Source organism: Phacochoerus africanus, chromosome 4 (genome assembly GCF_016906955.1).
Source record: "Phacochoerus africanus isolate WHEZ1 chromosome 4, ROS_Pafr_v1, whole genome shotgun sequence".
Taxonomy (NCBI): domain Eukaryota; kingdom Metazoa; phylum Chordata; class Mammalia; order Artiodactyla; family Suidae; genus Phacochoerus; species Phacochoerus africanus.
Window position 1 is genome coordinate 40,221,227 of NC_062547.1, and position 22,808 is coordinate 40,244,034.

At 39.7% G+C, this 22,808-nt stretch overlaps 1 protein-coding gene across 2 annotated transcripts in view; it reads right to left on the bottom strand.

Annotated features, from left to right (window-relative positions):
• The window catches only part of NELL1 (neural EGFL like 1), a 936,230-nt gene that overhangs the window by 907,351 nt on the left and 6,071 nt on the right, over window positions 1-22,808 (bottom strand). For both annotated transcript variants that reach the window (XM_047776133.1, XM_047776134.1), the window contains exon 2: window positions 20,329-20,457. In XM_047776133.1, the coding sequence (XP_047632089.1) occupies window positions 20,329-20,457 (129 nt within the window). The remainder of the gene's footprint in view (window positions 1-20,328; window positions 20,458-22,808) is intronic.

Consider the following 22,808-nt stretch of genomic DNA (forward strand, 5'->3'; position numbering starts at 1 on the left):
GAGGGGGTTTTGTTTCTTTTTTGTCTTTTTAGGGCCATATCCATGGAATATGGAAGTTCCCAGGCTAGGGGTTGAATCAGAGCTGTAGCTGCTGGCCTACATCACAGCCACAGCAACGCTGGATCCAAACCACGTCTGCAAACTACACCATAGCTCACGGCAATGCCAGATCCTTACTCCACTGAGCGAGGCCAGGAATCAAACCCACATCCTCATAGATACTAGTCAGGTTCATTACTGCTGAGCTGCCATGGGAACTCCAAGGCAAAAGGCAGCAGCAATGATGGCATGCATCAGGGAAAATCCTGGGGTAGTCAAGGAACCAAGAGGTGGCCAATGTAACTAGAGTGATTTAAGTGGGATCAATGGAAGGGCATTGCATTACACCAAAATTTGTCTGTCTTTATTTATAAGAGTAGTCCAAAAACAATGTGAGCTGCTTCGCAATGCAGTGTTATCACCATCACCGTAAATTTGGACTAATGGACAATTAAGGATCCCGTTCCCCTTAAAGAATCTGCTTTATAGTGAGGTGTGCATCCTAAGATTTTAAGAACCATGGGAAAGGAGGCATACACCAAGATGTACCTTGAAATACTGTTTGTCAGAAATCTGAATCAAGCCAAGTATCTATCAACGCCCAAAGGGATGAATACATTGTGGTGGTATACACCAATTCAAACCAATGAACCAGATCCCTATGTCCTCAAAAGAATAATAGTGAGTGAAATAAGTTTCCGAAAGATCCATAATGTATGATGCCATTTATGTAGTGTTTTAAACCACACAAAGCAACAGCTAACATTTACCGAGTGTTTACTCTCCGCCCAATAATATTCTAATACCTTACATGAATCAAGTCAATCTATAGAACAGCCTAGAGGGAGATGCTTTACTCTCCCCACATGACACATGGGGGAAAAAAATAAGGCAAAGAGAGGTTAAAGAACTTCCCCAAGGCGACACAGCTAGAAAGAGTCAGATCTGGGGTTTGAATCTCTGCCATCTGGATCCAAAGGCTGAACATTTAGCCATGACACATAAGCCCTCTCTTTTCTGTATCTTGTATATGGATGCATACAGATAGAGGAATGTAGCAATAAATAAGCCTGCACACATACATGCACAGCTATATACATGCAAATGGACTAAATACTCATCAACCATGTTAGTGATGGCCTTTAAGGAAGTTGAGGGGAATACAGGGACTTCAGCTTAGTCTGTCATGGTTTTTTAAGATTTTTTTTTTTTTTTAATGGCTGCACCTGAGGCATGTGCACATTCCCAGTCAAGGAACTGAATCCGTGTCACAGCTGCAACCTTCACCATAGCTGTGGCAATGCTGGCTCCTTAACCCACCACCCCCAGACTAGGATCAAACCTAAGTCTCTGCAGTGACCCAAGCCGCTGCAATTTAGATTAACCCACTGCGCCACCATGTGAACTCCCAGTATTTTTTTTTTAAGGCTCTCAATGACATGACAAAATATTAACATTTGTTGATTCTAGGGAAAAACTACAATATTGATGCTTTTGCTTGTCCATATTTTTCTTTTCTTTTGAAAAATAATTCACTGGCAATTTAAAAAGTCTGACTTTAAAGACCTGAGGCCCAAAGGAGTTAAGAGATATTTCTAGGAGTCAATAGTGAAAGAGCCAAGCCAGACCCTGGGTCCCACATGTGCTCATCAACCCCATGCTGTCAGATGGTCTGTGTGCCTTATTTTTTCACAGACTGTAAGCAGCAGGGCTGGGCCAGCCTAGCTTATCAGTACATCTTGGCTCCACTCCATACACTGGCTGCATCCATGAAAAGTTGTATTGAAATCAAATATTTGCATATCAAATCATATTTTTCCACTGATTTACATTCTAATTTGGGAGATGTATTCCCACAGAAAAGAATTTAGGCCCAATATGTTAAAATAAACCCCAATTAAGAATCACAGCATTTATCAAAGAGGCCAGAAGTCAATGTACAGCTAGTTCTCCCACAATGCTTTCTCAAGAAAGCCCTGGTCAAATGGCCACAGGACTACATTTTAGATGGATACACATTAAAGCATATCTCCATGGTTAATTCTGATTTTTCTGCATGTTCTCTTTAAGGAGCCAAACAGGTATGCCTCACCAGGTATTCAACAGGACCTCCCAACTGATGGGATTATTTTTTTTTAATTTTATTAAATGGAATTCACTAACTTACAAAACAACCCTCTGTCCTGGTGGACTTAAAATACCTGCCAAAAGATATTTTGGCAAATTGTCCCTTGGTTTCTCTTAGGAGAAACCATATCTCCATCATATCACACATATTTTGTCTTTCCCACCCTCATGAAGTAGGGAAAAGCAACCACAAGGTGGACTGGGACAAAGACACAACGTCTGTAGGTATAGACTCCTGAATTCAAATCCTATGTCGGTCACTACAGCTAATGTGAGTTGCTGGAACTCTCTGAGGTCTGTTTCCTCATCTGTACAATGGAAATGAAAATAGTACTTATATAGGACTGTTGATGGAAGGGTTTAAAGGCAAATAAATTTTAGGAGTTGAGCTAATCCTTCCTTTAAAAAAATTGATGTCATACAACAGTTATCCATTCTCATTAGGAATTAAGTAGGTGGTTGCAAATACATACTTCTTGAGAGAAATTGAAACAGATATATTTTCCTGACTTTAAATACATGAGTTAAAGTTATCTGAACTTACTTTACACTTATTTATTTGCTTATTGTCTATTTCCCCCTAAGAGCTAGACTTTTACTGATTTGCTCACAATTATATTCCTTGGGCTTAAAAGAGGGCCCAACACACAAGTACCTGCTAAATATTTATTTAATTTTTAAAAGTGTACTTTCTGAATAAAGAATCTTGATAATAATATTGACTAACATTTAAATTTCTTTTAAATTTTTCTTATAATAAATTTATATTATCTAAACTAACCCTTAAAAATATCTTGCATCTACAACCACTATGGAAAACACGATGGAGGTACCTCAGAAAACTAAAATAGAACCAGCAATCCCACTCCTGGGCATAAATCCCACATGACCCAGCAACCCTACTCCTGGACATATATCCGGACAAAACTTTCACTGGAAAAGATATATGCACCCCTATGTTCATTGCAGCACTATTCAATAGCCAAGACATGGCTAAATGTCCAGTGACAGATGAATGGATTAAGAAGATGTGGTACATATACACAAAGAAATATTATTTTATCCATAAAAAATAATGCCATTTGCAGCAACATGAATAGAACTAGAGACTCTCATACTAAGTGAAATAAGTCAGAAAGAGACAGACAAATACCATATGATTTGACTTAACATGTGGAATCTAAAATATGGCACCAATGAATCTATCTACAGAACAGAAGCAGACTTACAGACATGGAGAACAAACTTGTGATTGCTGAGGGGGAGGGAGTGGGATGAACTGGGAGTTCGAGGTTAGTAGATGCAAACTATTGCACTTGGAGTGGACAAGCAATGAGATCCTGCTGTATGGCACAGGGAACTATATCTAGCCACTTGCAATGGAACATGTTGGAGGATAATGTGAGAAAAAGTAGATATATATATATCTAAGACTTATATATATATATATAAGACTGGGTCACTTTGCTAAACAGCAGAAATTGACAGAACATTGTAAATCAACTACAAAAAAAAATTTAAAACCTTATATCATAGACACTACCATTCTTACTCAATATCCAGAGAGGAACTAAATTCCAAGAGGTAAAGTACTTTGCCCAAAGTCATTTTGTTAGTATGGAATTGGCTCTTATACCTAATAATTTCTAAAAGAATTCTTAGCTTTTTACATTCTCTGCTGTCTCTCTCCATCTCTGCTTTCCTTAATGTACAATTTGATAGAAAAAGAAGCATGACTAAGAAAACAGAATTTTAGTGCAGATGTTAGAAGTGTGCAGATTTGGGAAATAAATACAGAGTTTATTTGCTCTATAATATCCATTTGCTCCCAGAGCCATTGAGTGATTTTTCAGAATATGCCAGTGCAGGTGTTAATTTGCCCCAGAGAGGAACCTGAAAACTCACCCTACTCCTAAAGCTTGCTTGAGCTGCCTTCCCCTAACCCCTTTGGCAAGAGCAAAAATACCTATATTTGGGAGACACTGGTATGTGAAATGAATCACTCCACTAATTGATTAAATGCAAAGTTATACTAAATCACTGCATTCAAAGTGAAGTTGACTCGTAAATGCTCCCAGAGGTAATTAGCGACTAGGCGCATCCAATCAACAGACAAAAAACAATTTAGACTTGGGCAATAGTGGGTGGCAAGAAATCTGGAAGATCAGCATTAAACAAACCCTTTGGGTAACTCTCTCTTACTCAGATTTTCTAAGTATTAAGAATGATAGCTCAAACTTCAAGCACTGTTTTGTAAAAATGATTACACATGGGCAATGCTCCTATGAAACCAAAATCGCATATTAATTCCTATCCATCGCTCAAGATCTGGTTGGTTCAGCTGCCACCTCCACCAGGGAGGCTTTCCCAGATGAGCCAATAAGAAGTAATTTCTCGGGAGTTCCCATCGTGGCTCAGCAGTAACAAATCCAACTAGTATCCGTGAGGATGTGGGTTTGATCCTTGGCCTTGCCTAGTGGATTAAGGACCCGGTGTTGCCATGAGCTGTGGTGTAGGTTGCAAATATGGCTTGGATCTGGCATGGCTGTGGCTGTGGCATAGACCAGCAGCTTACAGCTCTGATTCAACCCCTAACCTGGGAACTTCCATGAGCCAAAGATGTGGCCTGAGAAAGCCAAAAAAAAAAAAAAAAAAAAAAAAGAAGAAGAAGAAGCAATTTCTCTCTTCAACATATTTTATCCACACCTTACTGTAAGCCAACTCTCTTGCCCTCTACATGAGAATGTCTGAGGGCAGGCTGTGTTTGCTTTCTAGACAGTACCCTGGTTGTAGCCAGGATCTTTGCCTTATTCATCTGTGTCTTCCACAACACCTCGCTCAAAGCCTGGGATGCAAAGAGATGCTAAAAGCCTCAATCTTTTCCTTAAAATATCCCACATTAGCCTATGTTCTATCTTGTCACATAAAACAAGCTACTTGAAAGATAATGTTTTTTCTTTAGAAATTCTGCTAAAGTAGAAGTCCTAAAAAGTAGCACTTCTCTGACAGGAAAAAAAAAAAAGGCAACATATTAAAGAATTTGCACTCATGCATATTCTAATGCACTTCTCTCAATGAAACACTCAAGGACAGACACATCCTTCCAACTATTCCACATGAAGATTCGGCCAGTTGGGGAGAAGTACAGTCCCAAACCATCACAGCTTCTCTGGGTGACACTCAAAACAAAGCACAGGTATTCCAAAGTGATTTTTGAAACTATGATGCCCATATTTATACGTTTTTCAGCTTAGAGAAGATCTATGCCTGTCTTGTATACAGTTGTTCATTCTCCCGCCCCTGCCCCCAATCCCTATTAAAATATAATTTGTTTCAGGCAAGAAGGGAATAAAAATCTTACTCATTCAATTCTTTGCATCCTACAAGGACAGCAGTGACAAAGATAACCTTAAAAAGCTGAGTCGCCACAAAATAAATTCTACCAGGTTCTGGAGCTGGTATGATAGGAGTGTTTCCAGTTAACTGAGCTTTCTACTTAAATTTATCAATATTATTAATACGCTAACGTTGAAATGAAGGTTTTTCCCTCCCATAATACACATCAACTCAGAGTTGGACTTAGGACAGTGAAATAGAAAAAATAAAAATAAAGGAAGGAAAGAATGGATTTGCTTTTTACGCTTTATATTTTTTTCTCTCTCTTTTCTTTTTCTTTTTTTCTTTTTTAATTTCTACAAGACATCCTGACTCAGCCAGCAGGGAGATCCAATTCCAACTCCTGGACAGAAGAGTGGGTGGCACAGGGGACAACAGCCAGGGGGGCACACGCCAGCTCAGGCCTCCATGTTTCTAAGTCTCTGCAGCTCTGGCTCAGCTTCTGCCTGGGCACCATCAGCTACACTTTATATTTTCAAAGTACTTTCTCATACATTGTCACTTAGTTCTTACAATCAATCCCATTTCTAGCTGAGGAAACTGAGGGTTAAAGATATTAAGAGACATATCTACTGCCTTCCCTAAGTACAACCTCAAGGCATGTCCATTTACTCATTGATAAGATGGAGTAATAATAGTATTTATATTACATGGTTGTAGTGAGGATGAACTAAATTAATACACAGAATGTGCTAAGCCCTAATTTTCTGCCCCGTCCCCAATCCTCTGATTTTTCCCCATCCCAATTTACCTCAGGAGGTTAAAATCTTATGCTAAAAATACAAATGATAGATAACACACATAGGGAAGAAGACCAAAGTTACACCCCACTACTTAAAAATTCGTGGACTCGTGTACCCCAAAGTTCATGGCAGCACTATTTACAATAGCCAAGACATGGAAGCAACCTAAATGACCATTGACAGAGGAACAGATAAAGAAGATGTGGTATATTTATACAATGAAATATTACCCAGCCATAAAAAGAATGAAATAATGCCATTTGCAGCAACATGGCTGGACCTAGAGATTATCATGCTAGGTGAAGTAAATCAGACAGAATAAGACAAATATCATAGGCTATCACTTATATGTGGAATCTTTAAAAAATTATACAATTTACCTTATTTACAAGACAAAAGCAGACTCACAGACATAGAAAACTAACTATGGTTACCAAAGGGGAAAGGGGGGGGCATAAATTAGGAGTTTATTAGATATAAACTACTATATATGACAAGGTCCTACCATATAGCACAGGGAACTATATTCAATATCTTGTACTAAACTAAAATGAAAAAATCTGCAAATGTATATATAGGAAGTACTTTTCTGTATATCAGATACTAACACAACACTGTAATTCAACTATACTTGAATATTTTAAAAAGGCATGGACTCACATTTAACAAAAGCTCATCATATACCAAGTACTGTTTTGTGTTTTGTTTGCTTGTTTTTAGGGCCGCTCCCCCGCGGCATATGGAGGTTCCCAGGCTAGGGGTCTAATCAGAGCTACAGCTGTGGGCCTACGCCAGAGCCACAGCAATGCCAGATTCGAGCTGTGTCTGTAACCTACACAACAGCTCATGGCAACCCCGGATCCTTAATCCCCTGAGTGAGGCCAGGGATTGAACCTGAAACCTCATGTGTCCTAGTCGGATTAGTTTCTGCTGCACCGCTACAGGAACTCCCAAGTACTCTTTTAACACTTCTTGTGTACTAATTTATTTCATCCTCACCATAACCATATATAATAAGTACTATTCTTAACCCACTTTATCAACAAGTAAGGGAGGCACTTTGAGATAAAGAGCTTAAATAGTTTGTTACTTACTAGCATGTATTAAACTCAAAAGATAGGATTTTGTAGCTTGCCTACATTAAATGAACTGTTGTGCAATAACAAAATCTGAGTCTCTCTAGACCTGCACTGCTCAATATAGTAACCCCAAGCCACACACAGCAACTGACCACTTGAAATATAGCTAGTGCAGTAGAGGAAATGAATTTTTAATTTTATTTAATTTGAATTACTTTGAGTTTATTCTTTTTAGTTTAAATTTTAAATGCATATTAAATGAAACAGTGGTTTTCAAGACAGTGGACATCAGTCCATGAAGGACAGTGACCCTTAAAAGATGGAAAACAAAAGAGATGAGCCTTACAATTACCCGAGCCTTCTGCTCTGAGAGAGTATCCAGGCTGTGCTATAGAGGAGAGAAAGGTAGGCAAACCCCAGCAATCTCCCTGAATTGTGGTGAAGAAGCTGAGAGTCTGGGGAGACCAAGGCACATAGATTTCACATACATGAGAAAGGATAGCATACACAAGAGCTACCAGCAGAAAGAAAACATAGGACTCTCTCATCTGACTACTGATCAGTGAATATATTCAAGAAAATTACCCAAGAATAGATAAGAACTACCCAAAAGGCAACAGTGCTCAGCATACACATAGGGCCAAGAAAAGTACCTATTTCCACCAGTCTAACTGGAAAACCCTATGATTCATGAGGCACTGGGCAGTGCACAGAAAGTCTTGCCTCAGTGATGGGAAAAAATTAATTCTACTCTATATACTAGCACTACTCTGGGCTATGTAGCAAATCTTAAAATAAGCATCCATAACCTTTAAAAATTGTGAAGCACTATGTTGTATAGCTGAAACTTATATAATATTGTACATACACACCACCTCAATTTTTTTAAAAACTGGGAGCCAAAAGAATTAAATTTTCAGTAACTTAACTGTGTCCTAGAACAAAACTCAAGAATATTTATGAGAATACAAAAATATCCAGTATCAAGCAAGGTAAAATTCATAACATCTGGCATTCAATCAAAAATTACCAGGTATACAAGGAAGCAATAATGAAGAGAAAAACTGGCCAATCAGAATCACCACAGCACTGATAGAAATATTACAATTATCTGTCAAGGATATTAAAATGGTTATTATAACTGTATTTCACCTACATGAAGAGTTAAAGACATGGAAGTTTTTTTTTAAAGAGTCAGACTGAACTTATGGAGATGAAATTATAAGATATGACATAAAAGAAAAAACAGAATGATACTAATAGCAGAAAATACAGAAGAATAATTTTTGAAGGCAGAGCAATAGAAACTATCAAAGTAATACATAGAGAGAAAAGAATAATTTTTGAAATGAGCGGAGTATCAGTGAGCTATGTAACTACTTTAAGCAGCTTAATAGACACATAATTGGAGCCTTTAAAGGAGAGAAAGGAAGAGAAAAAAATATTTGAAGATAATGGCCAAATTTTTTCAAAATGTGACCAATTTCAATAGATCCCACATATAAGAAACATGAGGAAAACCAGACCAAGGTATATCACAATCAAATTGTTTAAAGTCAGTGATGAAAGTTACCTTACCTACAGAAGAACAAAGATAGGATGACAAAAGATTTCTTGTTGGAAACAATGCAAGTGAGAAGACAATGGATCAACACCTTTCAAGTACTAAAAGAAATAAAACTATTAACCTAGGATTCTATACCCAGCAAAAATATTTTTCAAAAATGATTTTTTTCAGACACACAAAATTTGAAAGAATTCATGACCAACAGAACTACACTGTAAGAAATGTTGAAAGAAGCCATCCAGGCAGGAAAAAAAATGACACCAGATGGAAATATGATTCCACACAAGAAACCAAAGAACACAGGAAACAGTAACTACTTAAATAAATATGTGATTGATTTTCTTATTTCAAAGAAATAAATGTTTCAAAGATAAATGACAAAATAAAAGTAAGAACAAAGTGGTATGGACATAACATTAGTAATAGTAAAATACATGACAACAATTGTACAGTGTCGGGGGGAGAAGTACAGTATTGAAATATTCTTTTTGTTTTTTTTAAGGCCACACCTGTGGCATATGGAAGTCCTCAGCCTCGGGACAGAATTAGAGCTGCAGCTGCTGGCCTTTGCCACTGCCACAGCAACTCAGGATCCAAGCAATGACTGTGACCAACACCACAGCTCACAGCAATACTGGATCCTTAACCCACTTAGCAGAACCAGGGATTGAACCTACATCCTCATGGATACTAGTCAGGTTCATAACCAGCTGAGCCACAACAGGAACTCTGCAATATTCTTATAATAAAGTTGTATCACCTGAGAGTACATTGTCATCATTTAAAGATGTATACTATAAACATTAAGATAACCTCTAAAATAATGAAACAGGGATTTATCCCAGGGATGCAAATTCTTCAATATCTACAAATCAATCAGGGTGATACACCACATTAACAAACTGAAGAATAAAAGCCACAATCCTCTCAATAGATGCAGAAAAAGCCTCTGACAAAATCCAACACCAATTTCTGATAGAAACCCTCCAGAAAGTGGGCATAGATAGAACCTACCTCAACATAATAAAGGCCATATATGACAAACCCAGAGCTAACATCATTCTTAATGGTGAAAAGCTGAAAGAATTCCCACTGAGATCAGGAACACATGCGCCACTACAATTCAACATAATTTTGGAAGTCCTAGCCACAGCAATCAGAGAAGATAAGGAAATAAAAGGAACCCAAATTGGAAAGGAAGAAGTAAAACTATCACTATTTGCAGATGACATGATACTATACCTACAAAATCCTAAAGATGCTTCCAGAAAACTTAGAGCTCATCAATGAATTTGGCAAAGTTGCAGGATACAAAATTAATACACAGAAGTTGACTGCATTTCTATATACTAACAACAAAAGATCAGAAAAAGAAATTAGGGAAGCAATCCCATTTACTATCACACCAAAAAAAATAAAATACTTAGGAATAAACCTACCTAAAGAGACAAAAGACATGTACTCTGAAAACTATAAGATGCTGATGAAAGAAATCAAAGATGACACAAACAGATGGGAAGATCTTGGACTGACTGGAAGAATCAATATTATCAAAATGACTATAATACCCAAGGCAATCTACAGATTCAATGGAATCCCTATCAAATTACCAAGGACATTTTTCATTCAACTAGAACAAAATATTTTAAAGTTTGTATGGAAGCATAAAAGACCTAGAATAGCAAAAGCCGTCCTGAGAAAGAAAAAATGGAACTAGAAGAATCAGTCTCCCTGACTTCAGATTATACTACAAATCCACAGTCATCAAAACTGTATGGTACTGGCACAAAAACAGAAATATAGATTAGTGGAACAAGACAGAGAGCCCAAAATAAAACCCACACACCTACAGTCAACTAATCTAACAAAGGAGGCAAGAATATACAATGGAGAAAAGACAGTCCCTTCAATAAGTGGTACTGGGGAAACTGGACTGCTACATGTAAAAGAATGAAATTAGAACACTTCCTAATACCGTAAACAAAAACAAACTCAAAATGGATTAAAGACCTGGATATAAGACCAGATGCTACAAAATTCTTAGAGGAAAACATAGGCCAAACACTCTCTGACATAAACCACAACAATATCTTCTCAGATCCGCCACCTAGAGTAATGACAATAAAAACAAAAATAAACAAATGGGATCTAATTAAACTTAAAATTGTCTGCACAGCAAATGAAACCCTAAACAAAACTAAGAGACAGGTCACAGAATGGAAGAAAATATTTGCAAATGAATTGACTGACAAGGGATTAATCTCTAAAATTTATAAACACATCCTGCAGCTCAATACCAAAAAAAAAAATAAAACAAGCCCATCAAAAAATGGGCAGAAGATCTAAACAGACAATTCTCCAAAGAAGACATACAGATGGCAAAAAAACATATGAAAAGATGTTCAACATCACTCATTAGAGAAATGCAAATCAAAACCATTCTGAGGTACCACCTTACACCGGCCAGAATGGTCATCATCAAAAAGTTTACAAACAATAAATGCAGGAGAGGGTGTAGAGAAAAGGGAACCCTATTACACTGTTGGTGGAAATGTAAACTGGGGCAACCACTTTAGAAAACAGTGTGGAGATTCCCCAGAAAACTAAAGATAGAATTATCATTTGACCCACCAATCCCACTCCTGGGCATCTAGCCAGAGAAAACCATGACTCGAAAAGACACATGTACTCCAATGTTCATTGCAGCACTATTTGCAATAGCCAAGACATGGAAACAACCTAAGTGCCCATTGACAGAGGAGTGGATAAAGGAGACGTGGTACATATACACAATGGAATATTACTAAGCCATTACAAGGAAAGAAACAATGGCATTTGCAGCAACATGGATGGACCTAGAAATTACCATGCTAAGTGAAGTTAGTCAGACAGTGAGACACCAATATCATATGCTATCACTTACATGTGGAATCTAAAAAAAGGATACAATGAACTTCTTTGCAGAACAGATACTGAACCACAGACTTTGAAAAACTTATGGTTTCCAAATGAGATAGATTGGGGCTCAGGGGATGGGCTGGGGGATTGGGATGGAAATGTTATAAAATTGGGCTACGATGATCATTGTACAACTATAAATGTAATGAAATTCACTGAGTAACTAAAAAAATAAAATTCAATTAATAAAAAAATTTTTCAATTAATGTAAAAGAAGCCAAAATGAGCAAAAAAGAAAACAAGGAAGAGCTAGGTAGAAAAAACTATCAAAAACATACATTTAAATAGGACCATAACAATAACCACATTAATATAAATGGTCTAAATACCTTGATGAACAGAGATTAGCATATTGGTTTAAAAAAAGTAAGACCCAACAATATACCGTGTACAAGAAAAACACTTTACATGTTATTACATGATAAATCTTAAAATAACTATGATAGGAGAAAGAATCCAGATTCCCAAAAAAAAAAAAATAGGTACTCTATGATTCTATCGACATAAAATTTTTAGAAAATGCAAAATACTGTATAGTAGCAGAAAGCTGATCAGTAATTGCCTGTGGATGAAAGCTGGGGAATACAAGAAGGAGGAATTATTTTTAAAAAGAGAAAACTTTTGGTGTGAGAGGTGCATTCATTATCTTGATTGTGATGATGGTTTCACTGGTGTACTCACACATAAAAACCACAAAACTGTACATTTTGAATATGCACAGTTTATTATAAGGTAATTATACTTTAACAAAACTGTTAAAAATTTAAAAATCTATTGTAAAATTTAAAATTAAAAAAATTTAATACTGATACTTTAAAAAAATTTATAATGATACTTAAAGCTAGATATGCGGAGTTCCCAACATGGCACAGTGGAAATGAATCCAACTAGAAACCATGAGGTTGCAGATTCGATCCCTGGCCTTGCCCAGTAGGTTAAGGATCTGGCATTGCTGTGAGCTGTGGTGTAGGTCACAGACGCGGTTCAGATCTGGCATTGCTGTGGCTCTGGCATAGGTTGGCAGCAACAGTTCCATTTAGACCCCTAGCCTGGGAACCTCCATATGCCATGGGTGTGGCCCTAAAAAGACAAAAGACAAAAAAAAAAGTTAGGTATGGAATAACTCCGTGGGAATCTACTCCATACTGTAACTATAACTGTAGCTATAAAACATAGATAAGATTTTGAAGACCTTGAAAAAAATATAAAATGCCTTATTAATAATTTTGCATATTGACAATATGTTGAATTGCAATATTTTTTGAACAGTGGATTAAATAAAATCTATAATTAAAATTAATTTCACCTGCTTCTTTTTATGTGTTTAATATGGCTATTACAAAAAATAAAAGTACAGATATGGCTCACTCATATTTCTTTTTTTTCTTTTTTTCTTTTTTTTTTTTTTTGTCTTTTTGCCATTTCTTGAGCCGCTCCCGCGGCATATGGAGGTTCCCAGGCTAGGGGTCAAATCAGAGCTGTAGCCACTGGCCTACACCAGAGTCACAGCAACACGGGATCCGAGTCACGTCTGCGACCTACACCATAGCTCACGGCAACACCGGATCGTTAACCCACTGAGCAAGGGCAGGGATCGAACCCACAACCTCAGGGTTCCTAGTCGGATTCGTTAACCACTGCGCCACGACGGGAACTCCCCTCACTCATATTTCTATTGCACTAGAAAGGAGGACATATTTGGAATATACTGGAAATATTATACTGTTCATATTTCTGCCCTACAGTGGGTAGCCGTTCTATGGGAGATCAAATGATATTCCCTACCCCCAAAAGATGTCTGCATCTTAATCCCCAAATCTTATAAATATGTTACTTCACACAGCAAAAGAGACTTTGCAGATGTGACTGAGTTATGGATCTTAAGATGAGGAAATTATCCTATATCATTCAGGGGGGCCCTTGGGCCCACAAGGGTCCTTATAAGGAAAAAAGGGAGCAGAAGCATCACTATCAGAGAAGAAAACATGACAGAAACAGAGAAGGAAGTGTGGCAACAAAAGCAGAGGTTGAAGTGCTGTGGCTGCAAGACAAAGAATGTAACAGTCTCTAGAAGCAGGAAAAAGCAATAAACTGCTTTTTATTTTAGGCAAAAGCAATACCCTATAGGCTCTAGGCTCTAGAAGGAATACAGCTCTGCTTTTGACTTTTGATTTCCAAGCAAAGTGTTCTAGTGCAGCCTGGTTTCTCTTTGTTGTTTCTAGTGGTTAAGGACTTGACATTGTCACTGCTGTGGCTTGGGTTCAGTCCCTGGTCTAGGAACTTCTTTTTTTTTTTTTTTTTTTTTGTCTTTTTGCCTTTTCTAAGGCCACTCCCATAGCATGTGGAGGTTCCCAGGCTAGGGGTCCAATAGGAGCTGTAGCCACTGGCCTACGCCAGAGCCACAGCAACGTGGGATCCGAGCCTCGTCTACAACCTACACCACAGCTCACGGCAACGTCAGATCCTTAACCCACTGAGCAAGGCCAGGGATCGAACCTGCAACCTCACGGTTCCTAGTCAGATTCGTCAACCACTGCGCCACTACGGGAACTCCTAGGAACTTCTGCATGCTACAGGTACAGCCAAAAAAAAAAAAAAAAAGTGAGAGGAGAGAGATTGAGGGAAGAGTTGTTATGAAAAAAGAAACCAGGGCTGGTTATATGGAAAATTCCCAGCCTCTCCAGATTGCAAAAGACAATAAAATTAGGAGATTCAGGTTAAGAATCTGGGAGAAAGCCACACCCATGGGTGAACCACCTTTTTTCAGTGCCGCTGAAGGATCAAAAAAGTCAGAATATCCAATCGCACAAAGGGTCCTTTGAAGAGATCAGGGGTGTGATTCATGAATCCCTTCAGTCATCCCACGGAAGTCATAAGACAGGATTATCTAGGAAAGATCTGTAAAGAAGCCCTTTGTCTAATGTACAAGAGACCCTCCAGGTTCTTAAGAATGTTACACCAGCAGAAACACTGCCCACTTGGACTAGAGGGGACAGAAAGAAGATGAAAAAAGGATGATTAAGGAGTTCCCTTCGTGGCTCAGCAGTTAACAAACCCAACTGGAGTCCATGGGGATGAGGGTTCAATTCCTGGCCTTGCTTAGTGGATTGGGGATCTGGTGTGGTCACCGTGAGCTGGGGGTAGGTCGCACATGCAGTTCTAATTGGATCCCTAGCCTAAGAACCTCCATATGTCAAGGGTGCAGCCCTAAGAAGCAAAAACATAAAAAGTTTTTAAAAATAAGAAGAAGGCTGATTGACTCCCAAAAGTCTATAGGCAAGAAACAGGCAGACAAAACTATTCAACTACACACACATGCTACTTTTCATGAAAAAGAATGTTTCAGAGACTGAGCCACAAGCCCAGAAAGGAGAGCCGAGGACCGCAAAGGATTATCCTCAAGCCCTGAAACCCAGCGGCATTTGCCATTCTGGATTTCAGATTTTCTTGGGACTGGTGACCTTTTTAATCTTTCCACTTTTCCTTTTTAACAAGAATTTCTATAACTGACATTCTATGCCTGTCCTACTATTATATTTTGGAAGCAGATTATTTGTTTTCTAGTTTCACAGATCCGCAGATAAGAGTAATTCTGCTCCAAAATGGGTAATAGTCTCAGTAACACTTGATTTAGATTACTTACATAGTGAGATTCAGAATGTTCCTGGGGTGTTTGTTTGTTTTTAGGGTTTTTTTGGGGGGGGTTGTTTTGTTTTGTTTTGGTCTTTTTAGGGCCACCCCCCTCTGGCACATGGAAGTTCCCAGACTAGGGGTAGAAGTGGACGTACAGCTGCTGGCCACAGCCACAGCCACAGCCACGCAGGACCCATGCCACATCTGTGACCTACACCACAGCTCACAGCAAGGCCAGATCCCCAATCCACTGAGCGAGGCCAGGGATGGAACCTGCTTCCTCATGGATACTAGTTGGGTTGGTTACCTCTGAGCCGTGATGGGAATTCTGGGAATTTTTCAACTGATGAGATAAGATTCTAGTCTTTAAGTTGATGTTGTAATGGGTTGAGACTTTTTGGAGATATTGGAATGAATATATTTTGCTTGTATCATGGAAATGAATCTTCGAGGGCCAGAGGGCAGACTTTGTGGTAAGTAGGAAAATGGTTCCCCTAAAATGTCCATGTCCTAATTGCCAAAATCCATGAAATATGTTACCTTTTGCAGATATGACTGAATTATAGATCCTGCAATAGGGGGGTTAAGAGGTAATATAATCACAAGGGCCCTTATAAGGGAAAACCCTCTTCAGTTAACTCCCAAAATAAAGTTACTCTTCCCACCAAAGAACCTGAAAATCTCTCCCTCTTGCTGGAGCCTGGTAGATATCCTAGAGGCAACTGCTAAAGCAGAGAACACACAAATTAGAGAGCAGAAATCTAGCCCAGGAAGCCCATGACTATGGAATAAACAAATGAGTGAATGAACAACACTTAAAGCAGGCAATCAGCCTTTCCTAGAGAACACTGGATGGAGAGCATTCTAATTCAATTCAAGGTGTCTATTCATCATCTACTGTACGCCATGCATAACACTTGGCCCTAGGGATGTAGAGGTATTTAAACAGGTAAGTCTTCTGCTTTCATGAACCTTACAGACAAGTCAGACTTTCACAGCAACTCTGTTGACAAAGTATCAGCAGTACTCCTCTAATCAAGAATGGGACTGCTGCAGAGTTCCTGTTGTGGCTCAGTGGGTTAAGAATCTGACTAGTATTCATGAGGACATGGGTTCAATCCCTGGCCTCGCTTGGTGAGTTAAGGATCCACCATTGCCATGAGCTTCGGTGTAGATCACAGATATGGCTCAGATCTGGCATTGCTGTGGCTGTGGTGTAGGCCAGCAGCTTCAGCTCTGATTCAACCCCTAACCTGAGAACTTCCATATGCTGCGGGTACAACCCTAAAAATTTAAAAAAAAAAAAAATGGGATGGCCTCTCAACAGTAGCTAGACAGCCTTGCACAATGCAAAGAGAAAACTAATCCAGTCTGCATTCTCTTAACCGTGCCCAGTTTACATGCTTCACCAACTTCTTAGTAACAGTACGTGGAAATTAACATATCTGCAGTCTTGTTATATGTCATTACACAGTGTCTGTAGATTTGCTGTATATCATTAACAAGGCTTAAGTTCTCTGCGCAGGAAATATATATCTTATCCCATAATGTCGGTTCATTCATTCTAAAATAATCCTTTTGTTATCTTCCGAAAAGGCTAAGTTAAAAGAATTCTGCCAGGCATTTTCACTGAGGAATATCCAGGCTCCCTTACTATGGTATCTGATCAGGCCACTCCCGTGCTTCAACCTCCTCACACCCACTTCAACCTCATTTGTACTTTACACTCAGGCTCGCACTGCTCTGAGTGTAAAGTACAAAACCAAAGTGGCCTATGGGCCAGGGTAACATTTGTTTTTTGTTTGTTTGTTTGTTTAGGGCCACACCCACAGCATATGGAGATTCTAAGGCTAGAGGTTTAATCCAAGCTGTACCTGCCAGCCTACACCATAGCCACAGCAATCCAGAATCCAAGCCTCAGGTCTGCAACCTACACCACAGCTCATGGCAACGCCAGATCCTTAACCCACTGAGCAAGGCCAGGAATTGAACCTGCGTCCTCACGGATGCTCGTCAGATTCATTAACTGCTGAGCCACAACAGGAACTCCCAGGATAACATTTGCATTTGTTAACAAGTACAGGGCCTCCCACCTATCAGAATGGACACTGGCCACAAAGCATCAGAACACCCAAACCTGTGGCTATCAGCTAAATATTAGTTCTGCCTACAGGGCCAAATGTGGCCTAGCCCCTGTCTACCTCTCCAGGCACTCATCACCTTTCAGCCATGCTCAAGGCCTTTCTATTCTTTTCTGTCCTAAGGCCTTCATACCCAATATTTTCTCTGCCCAGAATGCTCTAAACCCCACCCCTTCCTACACCAGGCTTTCTATTCATTTTTCAAGTTTCTGCTGACATATTACTTTTTCAGGGTAGACTTTCTCTGACCACCACCATCTCTCCTACCCCCATTAAATCATATCTCCTTGTATATTCCTATTTGGCAACCTATGCCCCACCTCTATGGTAAGTATAGCAATGGGAGGTCAATAATTACTTGGGTAATGACTGTTTCCCTCACTATATTTACTTACTCATACTAATAATCCTACTATTAGCATGTTGCTTGGTGCACAGTAGGAGTTCTGTAATAACAGGTAGTAGTTTCTGGGGCCTTACTATGTTATCAGGCACTATTTGAACCAAGTTAATGGACTAGCTCCTCTCACCCTTGTAACAGCCCCATGAAGTGGATACTACTATTTTAGATGTGGACACGGGAAAAATCAGGCTAAGACATTGCCCAAAGTCACAAAGTGAATAAGTGGTAGGACTGGAATTTGATCCCAGGCAGTTGGGCTCCAGAGCCTATGCTTTTAAGAAGCACACTATCCTACCTTTAGGGATGCTTGTTGAATTAATATTAATGAATTAAAGATCCAGAATAGCCAAAGACATCCTGAAAAAGAAAAATGGAACTGGAAGAATCAGTCTCCCTGACTTCAGATTATACTACAAAGCAACAGACATCAAAACTGTATGGTACTGGCACAAAGACAGAAATATAGATCAGTGAAACAGGATAGAAAGCCCAGAATTCAACCCACGCACCTACAGCCAACTAACCTGTGACAAAGGAGGCAAGAATATACAATGGAGAAAAGACAGCCTGTTCAATAAGTGGTGCTGGGAAAACTGGACAGCCACATGGAAAAGAATGAAATTAGAACACTCCCTAATACCATACACAAAAATAAACTCCAAATGGATTAAAGACCTAGATATAATACCAGATACTATAAAACTCTTAGGGGAAAACACAGGCCAAACACTCTCCAACATAAACAACAGCAACATCTTCTCAGATCCACCTATCAGAGTATTGACAATAAAAACAAAAATAAACAAATGGGACTTAAACTTAAAAGTTTCTGCACAGCAAAGGAAACCCTAAACAAAACAAAAAGATAACCCACTGAATGGGAGAAAATATTTGCAAATGAATTGACCCATAAGGGATTAAACAAACAACCCCCTCAAAAAATGGGCAGAAGACCTAAACAGACAGTTCTCCAAAGAAGACATACAGATGGCCAAAAAACACATGAAAAGATGTTCAACATTACTCATTATTACAGAAATGCAAATCAAAACCACTCTGAGGTACCACCTTACACCAGCCAGAATGGCCATCATCAAAACGTCTACAAACTGTAAGTGCTAGAGAGGGTGTGGAGAAAAAGGAAGCCTATTACACCATTGGTGGGATTGTAAATCAGTGCAACCACTGTGGAAAACAATATGGAGATTCTTCAGAAAACTAAAAATAGAACTACCATTTGATCCAGCAATCCCACTCCTGGGCATCTAGCCAGAGAAAACCATGTCTCACAAAGACACACGTACTCCAATGTTCATTGCAGCACTATTTGCAATAGCCAAGACATGGAAACAACCTAAGTGCCCGTCGACAGAGGAGTGGATCAAGGAGACGTGGTACATATACACAATGGAATATTACTCAACCATTAAAAGGAAAGAAATACCAGCATTTTTAGCAACATTGATGGAGCTAGAAATTATCATGCTAAGTGAACTCAGTCAGACAATGAGATACCAACATCAAATGCTATCACTTACATGTGGAATCTGAAGAAAGGACACAATGAACGTCTTTGCAGAACAGATACTGACTCACAGACTTTGAAAAACTTATGGTTTCCAAAGGACACAGTTTGGGGGTTGGGGATGCCCTGGGGGTGTGGGATGGAAATCTTATAAAATTGGATTGTGATAATCATTGTACAACTATAAATGTAATAAATTCATTGAGTAATAAAAAAATAAAACTGCAAAAAATATTAATGAATTGAAGTTCAGTTTATAGTGGACAGAATTAAGTAAGCTCTACCCCTGAGAAAATGAAGCCATAAAACAGCCTTTGTGTGCATGGTCTACCCATTAAATGAGAAAGAGAGATATAGGAATAAGAACAGGTATAGGTGTAGGTACAAATGAAGATACAGGTAATAGTGGGGAAAATATCCTGTAAAAATAACTTGGCTGGTCAATGGCTTTCAAGGACATTACAAATTCATTCCACTTTAGATCCCCCCAAAATTCCCATGGAAATACATCACTGTCAAGCCCACTATTTCATCACATGCCCCCTACTTCCCCCTCATACCCTCAGAACACTTCCCTTGGCATTTTGGAACATTCCTCCTGATGAAAACACAAGATAAACAGCAAAGATGATCCTCAGACAAATACACACCAGAGGAACAGGTCCCAAATAGGCCCTCCTCCCCAAGTTGTGCCCCCAAAGGAGAAAGTGTCTTTACCTTGAAATAAAAATGCTTTGCTGGTATTGTGAAATCCGGACACCTGAGTGACTCCAAGGGTGGTGTTCACAAGGTCAAGTTCAGTGATGATGTCCATCTGAAGGTCAGGGTCCATCCCAAAGCCCACCACTGAAAAGGAAATGCAGACTTGCTCTCAGCAACAAAGAACAGAAATTACAGAGGCCAGGGGTGGCAGGGAACACAAGGAAGCAGTGATAAGTGCCTGGAGACACACTTTTCCTGGGTGGGAAAAGAAGGCACTTCTTTGCTCCATTACCCCACCGGTACTGTTTTTTCTGTGCCCCTGCCCCAACTCAAATTGACAATCCCTTATGCAAAACCCTCATGGCCAAATATATTTCAGCGCTCAGAATGGATCATTTGTTGGAAAGCTGATATGGCCCATACACCACTTTTTTTTTTTTTTGTCTTTTTGCTATTTCTTTGGGCCGCTCCCATGGCATATGGAGGTTCCCAGGCTAGGGATCGAATCGGAGCTGTAGCCCCCGGCCTACGCCAGAGCCATAGCAACGCAGAATCTGATCTGCGTCTGCAACCTACACCACAGCTCACAGCAATGCCGGATCGTTAACCCACTGAGCAAGGGCAGGGACCGAACCCGCAACCTCATGGTTCCTAGTCGGATTCGTTAACCACTGCGCCACGACGGGAACTCCCCATACACCACATTTTAGGTAACACCCTCAGCAAAGTCTGCATCAGCACTCCATCATCAAACACTGTATTTCTAGAGCAAAAAGTATGATGACTTCTTCTAACCAGTACCAAAAAAAGATTATAGATAGCATCATATGAGCTCAGGTCAGAGGAGTTCAGCTCAGGGTAGGTTGTGCTGTCAAATGAGTTATGAAGAAACTTTGGGTTTCTGAGCTTCTTTTAGGTTTAGGGACTGTGGATACAGGATCGAAAGCCCTGATCTACCTGCTTCAGAGACTGATCTAATGGTGAAATCCGACACCACCCTCACCAGGAAACACTTCCAGGCAGACCACTATTAATCAGGCACAAACACCTGTGATAAAGAGGATGGAAATGAGAGGAAACCTGTCTTTGGTGGATATGGGTGACTGAGGGACTGTCCGTGAAAGGGAATATCCAGAATGATGGCTGTACCTTTCAAAGGAATTCCTGAAAAGTTAGACACCATGATAGCTCTTGTTAGAGAAGCTTGGTGCAGAGAGACATGGCCTGGAGCCCCCACTGCCTTGCCTGAAAAAGGCATATCTTTAAGCCTGTCTGTCATCTACAGGGTGTTCTGCAGAATGATTTGCTCATGATGGCAAAGTGGTTTCCAATTACATGTATTAATAAGGCAGGCGATCACGCTAAGGGACTATATTCAAGCCATTCATAAAGGCTGTGCCTGTCTACACTCAGTGTCTCAATTGTGCATTCTGATTGCACAGCTGGAAATGTTTTCATCAGCAAGAGCTGTCAACTTCTGTCAGATAGTAATGCAGTCGCTGAGGCAAGATCTGGAGTTCTTGCACCCCATTTGTCCCAGAGAAATCAGGGACATGTTCATCAGGACATCGGGTGCTGTAACAACTTCATCTGTCCTTCTGCCTTCACCCCTACCCTTTCCTCACTCTTTTCTTGTTAGGAAATAGGGGGCTGCGGCAACAATCTAGACAGAAGGTGCCTCAGGGTAGGGTCTTTGGACCTGAAGCCTGTCATCCCCAAGGTGGACAAAGGGTTAAATTAAAGCTGTCTTCTTGGTGTTTTGTCAGGCTTCCCTTTGTCCTCTGAACTGAAGGTTTAAGTTTTTCCCTTCCAAATGCAGCCAGATATGAGACCAGATCACCCAAAGACAACACATTCAGTCAGCCAGTCAGTCATCAATTTGTTCATTCAGTTGTTCTTCAACAGATATGACAGAGTGCTTTCTCTGTAACATACACATTGCAAGGTGAGGCCCTGGAGATGGCCTCACTGAGCATGCAGCATAGAGCATGAGGAGAGGGCAAAAAACAAATACATCAATAAGATAATTTGAGATGCCAATCAATGCCATGAAGGCAATAAAACAGAGTTAGGAAATAGAAAGCAGCTTCGGTGGGGCTTTAAAAACGGTGGTCAAGGAAGGTTCCTCTGAGCAGAATCCTGAATGACTATAGGGGCTGGTGATGGTGTAATCATTCTAGGAGGGAGGCTCCGGGGAGGGCCTTCCAGGTTTAGAGAACAGTAAATGCAAACCAGACACAAAGAGCATGTTCAGGAGAGGCACAGTATTTTAACAGCGATGGAGTACCATTGGAGGGATACCATTCGAGGGCTTTAAGGCATGGATTTAAGGAGAGGAAGAGGAGTTCCCATCATGGCTCAGTGGAAATGAATCTGACTAGCATTCATGAGGATGCAGGTTCACAGGTTTGATCCCTGGCCTTGTTTAGTGTGTTAAGGATCCAGTGTTACCATGAGCTGTGGTGTAGGTGGCAGATGCAGCTTGGATCCTGCAT